Consider the following 7,255-nt stretch of genomic DNA (forward strand, 5'->3'; position numbering starts at 1 on the left):
TCACAGGTGTGTGTGTGTGTGTGTGTGTGTGTGTGTGTGTGTGTGTGTGTGTGTGTGTGTGTGCGTGTGTGTGTGTGCATGTGTGTGTGTGTGTGTGCATGTGTGTGTGTGTGTGTGTGTGCATGTGTGTGTGTGTGCGTGTGTGTGTGTGTGTGTGTGTGTGTGTGTGTGCATGTGTGTGTGTGTGTGTGTGTGTGTGTGTGTGTGTGTGCAGGGAGCCAGCGCTCTGAAAGGAAAGCTGAAGGAAGATTTTGACCATCTGGTTCAGAAGCATCGCCATGACAACAACATGTCTTCAGACAGTCCTCGCATGGAAAAAGAGGAGATGTGTGAGTGTTCCTGTGAAAAGTTCTGCTTTCATGGTGGTTTGGTGTGGTGTGGTGTGGTGTGTGGTGTGGTGTGTGGTGTGGTGTGGTGTGGTGTGGCGTGTGGTGTGTGGTGTGGTGTTGGGTGTGGTGTGGTGTGTAGTGTGGTGGTGTGTGTGTGTGTCTGTGTCTGTGTGTAATATGTGTATGTGTGTGTGTGTGTGTTTGTGTGTATATGTGTATGTGCATGTGTGTGTGTGTGTGTGTGTGTGTGTGTGTGTGTGTGTGTGTGTGAGTGCTTGCTTTGTCATTGACCCATTTCACATATGTTTGTTTTTTTGAAGTCTTGATTAAAGTTCTCTGTGGTGTTGGTTTTCTGTAAAAAAAAATTTTTCATTGTTAAATATAACATCTGGGCCCTGCTCAAAGGACATAAAGTGCATAATGAACACCCATCATCATCATTACCGTTTTCATTGTCAGTGTTGAAATGGAACATATTTATTATTTCATTATCATCATCGTAATTATCATCTTTCCTCGACACACAGACGCAGCCTTTGAGCGGGACAAGCTGATGCTGATACAGCAGTACGAGTCTCAGATCTTGGGGCTTCAGGAGGAAGTGAACTCACTTCAGCGGCACTTTGAGGCGGAAAGAGCTGCGTTCCAGCAGATGCAGTCCGGGGAGCTGGCCCAGTCCATCCGCCAGGAGCTTCAGGTGGGTACCCAGCCTCCCTGTTCACCTACTTCCACCCTGAGGCTGAAACGATGAAAATGAAGACGGTAACATGTTCACATAACAGTAGTAATGATAGTAAAAAGCAGCTGAACTAAACAAACATAGGTTCAAGTCACACAGACCTGTTTCAGTTTCACTTTCAGTTTCTCAAGTGGGTGTCACTGCGTTCAGACAAATCCATATACGTCACACCACATCTGCTAGGCAGGTGCCTCACCAGCAGCATAACCCAATGCGTTTAGTCAGGCCTTGAGTGCATGCACATATATATTTGTGTATCTATCAGTGTGAATTTCTGCCACAGAATTTTGCCAGAGGACAGCACTTTTGTTGCCATGGGTTCTTTTGCAGTGCGCCATGTGCATGCTGCACACGGGACCTTGGTTTATCGTCTCATCCGAACGACCAGACGCTCAGTTGTATTTTCCAGTCAGTTTCAGTTTCAGTAGCTCAAGGAGGCATCACTGCGTTCGGACAAATCCATATACGCTACACCACATCTGCCAAGCAGATGCCTGACCAGCAGCGTAACCCAACGCGCTTAGTCAGGCCTTGAAAAAAAAAAGGTGAATAAATAATAGATAAGCTTACATAAATAAATAAATAATAATTATAATATAAAAAAGGTAGTAGTAGTAATAATAATAATAAAAAAATAATAATAATAAACAAATAAATAAATAAATAAGACTTGGGAGAAAGGGTGAGAGCAGGATTTGAACCCCCACCCCCACACACTCTGTATTGGCAGACAAGCGTCTTAACCGTTCTGCCACCTTCCTCCTACACGCAGACCAGGGACTGAAGGTGCTGCTGCTTGTGAATCAGGACAGAGCCATGTCAGAAGCTGGAGCTGGAAGTGTGAAGCTAAAACAACAACCTGGACTGAGTCTGTACTGCAGTCTACAATGTGTCACTGATAGACAAATAAATTGGTAAAAAAAAAAAAAATAAAAATAAAAATGAAAAAGATAGTAAATGAATGAAAATTCTTCAAAGAGATTGAAAATCATGGAGTGTGCCTAAGATCCCATGTGTCTGAATTTATAGCCCCCCCCACCCCCCCACCCCCCCAACCCCCCCCCACTCCCCCACCCCCACACCCCCCCACCCCCACCCTCTAATGATTATTACGCTGTCCCATCTGCTTCACAATGTCAAAAGTATGATGATGGTGATGATGATGGGAGAGGGGAGTGATGGAGAAGGGTGGGGTGGAGAGACAGTCCTTCCACCCCCTCCCATCCCCACAGAGAGAAAACCAGTCAGGCTCATGCGTGTTTTGTTGTTGTTGTATCGGCGTGGCTCTGAAAGGCGGCACGACGGTTACGAGCCCAGAGAATCCGTGCCAAGCTGTACCCTATGGACAGCATTACAGAGCAGGTTGGGGTGTGTGATCAGTGATGTTTCTGCAGTGGTGATGGTGGTGATCATGTTTGGTGGTGATCGTTTTAACACCGTTGATGTGCAGCACAGCGTGGGCATGTTAGATAAACACTCTTCACACTTTAATCCATGAGCAGTTCAAGTCGTAATTTTGATGTCGGGAAAGGTTTGTTGGAGCAGCTTTGTAAGTGAAAGGAACTGATGGTTTGGGTGATTTGGGTGGTGATGATTTATCGCTGTTGACAGTGTGGATAGTGTCAAATAATGATGATAATGATAACAAGGATGAAAAAAAAAATAATGATAATTAATCTGATTTATATAGTGCACAGAAGTTGTTTCCATTTCTTTTGCATTGTTCATAATTGATTGATTAATGTTTCATTGTTGTTGTTGGTGTTGTTTGTTTATTTGTTTATTCATTTGTTTGTTTATTGATTTATTGATTTATTTATTCATTGATTTTTATTTATTTATTAATTTGTCCATCTATTTATTTGTTTGTTTATCTATATATATACATATTCATCCATTCATTCATTGTATTAATCGATTCATTTTTTCATCAATTCATTGATCCATTTTTGGACAGGATAACCATGCTAAAAAGGCACAAAAGTTTGAAAGTGTGTTTGTGTTGCACTGAAGTGAAAAACAATTGTGAGTTTTTATTTGTTTTTTGTTATTGTTGTTGTGGGGGGGGGGGGGGGAGGTTGTTGTTGTTGTTTTTGTTTGTTTGTTTGTTTGTTTTGTATTTTGTTTATTTGTTTAATATTTAGTTATTACCTGTAAGTATTTGTTATGCCTTTAAGTAGCATTTTAGTGTCATTCAATTTTGTTTGTCTCAATTACAACACTTTGATGATAGTGCCCTGTGCTTTAAACATTTTTGTAACCATTTTCCTCCACTGATGTTGATCCTTTCGTATGAAGTTCAGTTTTCCGGGGATGATAAATTCAGCAGAGGGCTGGCTTCCTCAGCACAGCCTTATCTTGTCTGCCCACAGCTGAATGGTTGATCAAGATAATATATCATCAACTGTCTTGTTTTGCAGGTGTGTTTTTTTGTGACAGTTTTGTGTTTAACTCACTCAGTACAGCCAGTCCTCTCTTCTCCTCTACACAGACCCCTCAGATGTCCAGTGGGTGTCTGAATGACCCAACCTTTAGCTTCCGTCGTCAGAATTGTGGTATTCTTTGTCAACATTCACCTCTTCAGTATAAGAGCCTTCCGTTTGCAATATTTTGATGATGGTAATTGGGGTGAAATGCTGTTAACGTCGTCTCTTTCGCCGTTCGTATGGAGAGAGTTAATGTAGCTGAAACTTTTGTTCTGTGGAGCTGTCCTGATTTGCTCCCGTTGGGTTGAAGGCATAGAATGATTTTGAACAAGATCAGTCGCTTCACCGATAGCTTCTTCCCTAAAGCAGTCTATGCCCTGTGTCTCAAACCAAAACAAAATGTGTGACACAGAATCAGCAACTATTTACCTGCAGATCTAGTCATCAGCCCCATCCGTAATGTGTGATGTCGGGCGTGAGTGTTCAAGTGAACACAATATGCTCTGTTTGTGTGTGTGTGTGCGTGTGTGTGTGTGTGGTGTGTGTGTGTGTGTGTGTGTGTGTGTGTGTGTGTGTGTGTTTGAGTTCACGTGTTGTGTGAGTGCACATGCACAAATACTTATATGTATATGCATATGTGTCTAAAATTCTACTATATTTTTGTCTTTGTATATATGATTTTGTTATATATGTTTGTACCTTTATTTGTACTATCCCGGAAAAATCCCATGTGACACTGGTATTCTTGGTAATAAAGACATTCTATTCTATTCTATTCTATTCTAATCTATTCTATTCTACTTTATTTGGCCCTACAGTCTTCAGTACCATTAAACAACAATGTCAGATCTCAGCAGTCAAGGGGTTAACACCAAACACTGTGTATGTGTGTGTGGTGGGTGGTGGGGTGGGGGGACAGGAGGAGGCGGGTGGCCGTGGCGGTCAGCTACAGCAGAGCTGGGAGGAGGAGCGGCGAGAGTTGAGGGTTCAGAACCAGCTGCTGGAAGAGGAACTGGCGGACGTGAAGGGAGCGCTGGTGACGGAGAGACAGAGGGCTGCCGAGACTGTCTCCCTCAGGGACACCGTGCAACGCCTCCGCTGTGACAACAAAGAGGTGGGGTGGATGGGGGTGATGTGGGGTGGATGGGGGGTGGTTGGGGTGGATGGGGTGATGTGGGGTGGATGGGGTGATGTGGGGTGGATGGGGTGATGTGGGGTGGATGGGGGGTGGTTGGGGTGGATGGGGTGATGTGGGGTGGATGGGGTGATGTGGGGTGGATGGGATGGATGAGGTGATGTGGGGTGGATGGGGGGTGGTTGGGGTGGATGGGGTGATGTGGGGTGGATGGGGGGTGGTTGGGGTGGATGGGGTGATGTGGGGTGGATGGGGTGATGTGGGGTGGATGGGATGGATGAGGTGATGTGGGGTGGATGGGGGGTGGTTGGGGTGGATGGGGTGATGTGGGGTGGATGGGCTGGATGAGGTGATGGGGGGTGGTTGGAGTGGATGGTGTGATGTGGGGTGGATGGGGTGATGTGGGGTGATGTGGGGTAGATGGGGTGATGTGGGGTGGATGGTGTTGATGGGGTGATGTGGGGTGGATGGGGTGGAGGGGGTGATGTGGGGTGGGTGGGGTGATGAAGGGAAGAGGGGGTGATGTAGGGTGGAGGGGGTGATATGGGGTGGGGTGATGTGGGGTGGAGGGGGGGTGATGTGGGGTGGATGGGGTGATGAAGGGAGGAGGGGGTGATGTTGGGTGGATGGGGTGATGTGGGGTGGAGGGGGTGATGTGGGGTGGAGGGGGTGATGAGGGGTGATGTGGGGTAGATCGGGTGATGGGGGGTGATATGGGGTGGAGGGGGGTGATGTGGGGTGGGTGGGGTGATGAAGGGAAGAGGGGGTGATGTAGGGTGGAGGGGGTGATATGGGGTGGGGTAATGTGGGGTGGAGGGGGGGTGATGTGGGGTGGATGGGGTGATGAAGGGAGGAGGGGGTGATGTTGGGTGGATGGGGTGATGTGGTGTGGATGGGGTGATGTGGGGTGGAGGGGGTGATGTGGGTTGGAGGGGGTGATGAGGGGTGATGTGGGGTAGATGGGCTGATGGGGGGTGGATGGGGTGATGGGGGGTGGAGGGGGTGATGTGGGGTGGAGGAGGTGATGTGGGATGGAGGGGGTGATGAGGGGTGGAGGGGGTGATGAGGGGTGATGTGGGGTGGAGGAGGTGATGTGGGGTGGATGGGGTGATGTGGGGTGATGTGGGGTGGAGGGGGTGATGTGGGGTGGAGGGGGTGATGAGGGGTGATGTGGGGTAGATGGGGTGATGGGGGGTGGATGGGGTGATGTGGGGTGGAGGGGGTGATGTGGGGTGGATGGGGTGATGAAGGGAGGAGGGGGTGGGGAGGGGCGGGGTCTTACTCCATGTGTCTCAAGCTTTGCTTTGAAAAATAATGGGGAGAGGCAGAGGGCCTATAACACCTTCATGGAGATGTTGCAATGTCTCCACTCTGAGAATAAAGAGGTAGGGTGGATGGGGAGGGTGGGGGAGGGGGTGGATGAATGGAGGAAGGGGTGGTGGTGGTGGTGGGGTAGGGGTTGAAGGTGTCTGTTGTAAGCTTGACTCTGAAAAAATAAATGGGAGGTGCAGTGTGTGGCAGAGGGTCGCTCCCTTTGAAGTGACTCAGCAGCAGTGCAGGGTCTCTTCTGGTGTGTAGTCTCCTGGCAACCTTACAGCAATATTCCATGTAGAATGCTGATGCTTGGACTGTGACAGATGAACGCAGATGTGGCTCTTCATGGGTTATTCGGAATGAGTGGCATAGGAGTAATGTCTTTAGTAAAATGGGGGAAAAAGCAAAAAAACTTAAGTTTTACTTTGAACCAGTGTTCTTTTTTTTTTTTTAGTTAGTGTATGATTTTCTTTTTCATCACATTTCAGTCTTTCTCTCTCCTCTGTGTGTGTGCGTGTGCGTTCAAGTATATGGAATATATGAATTGGTGTGTGTGTTTAAGTGCATAAAATTTATGAATTGGTGTGTGTGTTCAAGTATATAGAATATATGAATTGGTGTGTGTAAGTATACAGAATATATGAATTGGTGTGTGTGTTTAAGTATATAGAATATATGAACTGGTGTGTGTGTTTAAGTATATAGAATATATGAACCGGTGTGTGTGGTGCCGTAGAAATTTTCATGACTGTTATCATTGTCTCTGCAAGATTCAGTACAATGAAAAATTCTTCTTCTCCTTCTCCTTCTTCTTCTTCTTGTTCTCCTCATTCTTATTATTATCATTATTATTGCCCGCTGCGGCCGACTCTGCTTTTCCCGCATTGGCCTTGTCAGCCATGAGCGTGCCTGCATCAGACGTGGACAACGCCCTTCCTAGATCTTCGTCAGCGAAGCCAGGCCATGAGTTGTTTAGTAGTTGTCGCTGCTATTAATATAATTATTGATTATCATCATGGTCGTAATCATTGCTGTGCTCCTCCTGTATCCCCCCCAAATACAGGCCCAGTCAGTGGCTGAGAGTCTGAAGGAGAGGATGGCACGCCTTCACCACCAGCACAACCTGGTGCGCGCCAACTTTGAGCGGCGCATCGACCATCTGGAGCGGGACAAGGAGAAGGCTCTCCGAGTGCAGGCCCTTCAACTGGCCGGCAACATGCCGCACAAATCTGTGTGTACCTCTGTGTGGGTGTTGGGGGCGGGGGGGGGGGGGTGTGGGGGGGTTGAGTGTGTGTTGGGTGTGTGTGTTTGA

At 47.2% G+C, this 7,255-nt stretch overlaps 1 protein-coding gene across 3 annotated transcripts in view; it reads left to right on the forward strand.

The window, feature by feature from the left end:
• The window catches only part of LOC143280938 (uncharacterized), a 110,224-nt gene that overhangs the window by 92,358 nt on the left and 10,611 nt on the right, over positions 1-7,255 (forward strand). For all 3 annotated transcript variants that reach the window (XM_076585740.1, XM_076585742.1, XM_076585741.1), the window contains 4 exons: positions 215-329; positions 857-1,026; positions 4,414-4,608; positions 7,007-7,174. In XM_076585740.1, coding sequence (XP_076441855.1) covers positions 215-329; positions 857-1,026; positions 4,414-4,608; positions 7,007-7,174 — 648 coding nt within the window. The remainder of the gene's footprint in view (positions 1-214; positions 330-856; positions 1,027-4,413; positions 4,609-7,006; positions 7,175-7,255) is intronic.

This window comes from Babylonia areolata, chromosome 4 (assembly GCF_041734735.1).
Source record: "Babylonia areolata isolate BAREFJ2019XMU chromosome 4, ASM4173473v1, whole genome shotgun sequence".
In the NCBI taxonomy this organism is placed as follows: Eukaryota; Metazoa; Mollusca; class Gastropoda; order Neogastropoda; family Buccinidae; genus Babylonia; species Babylonia areolata.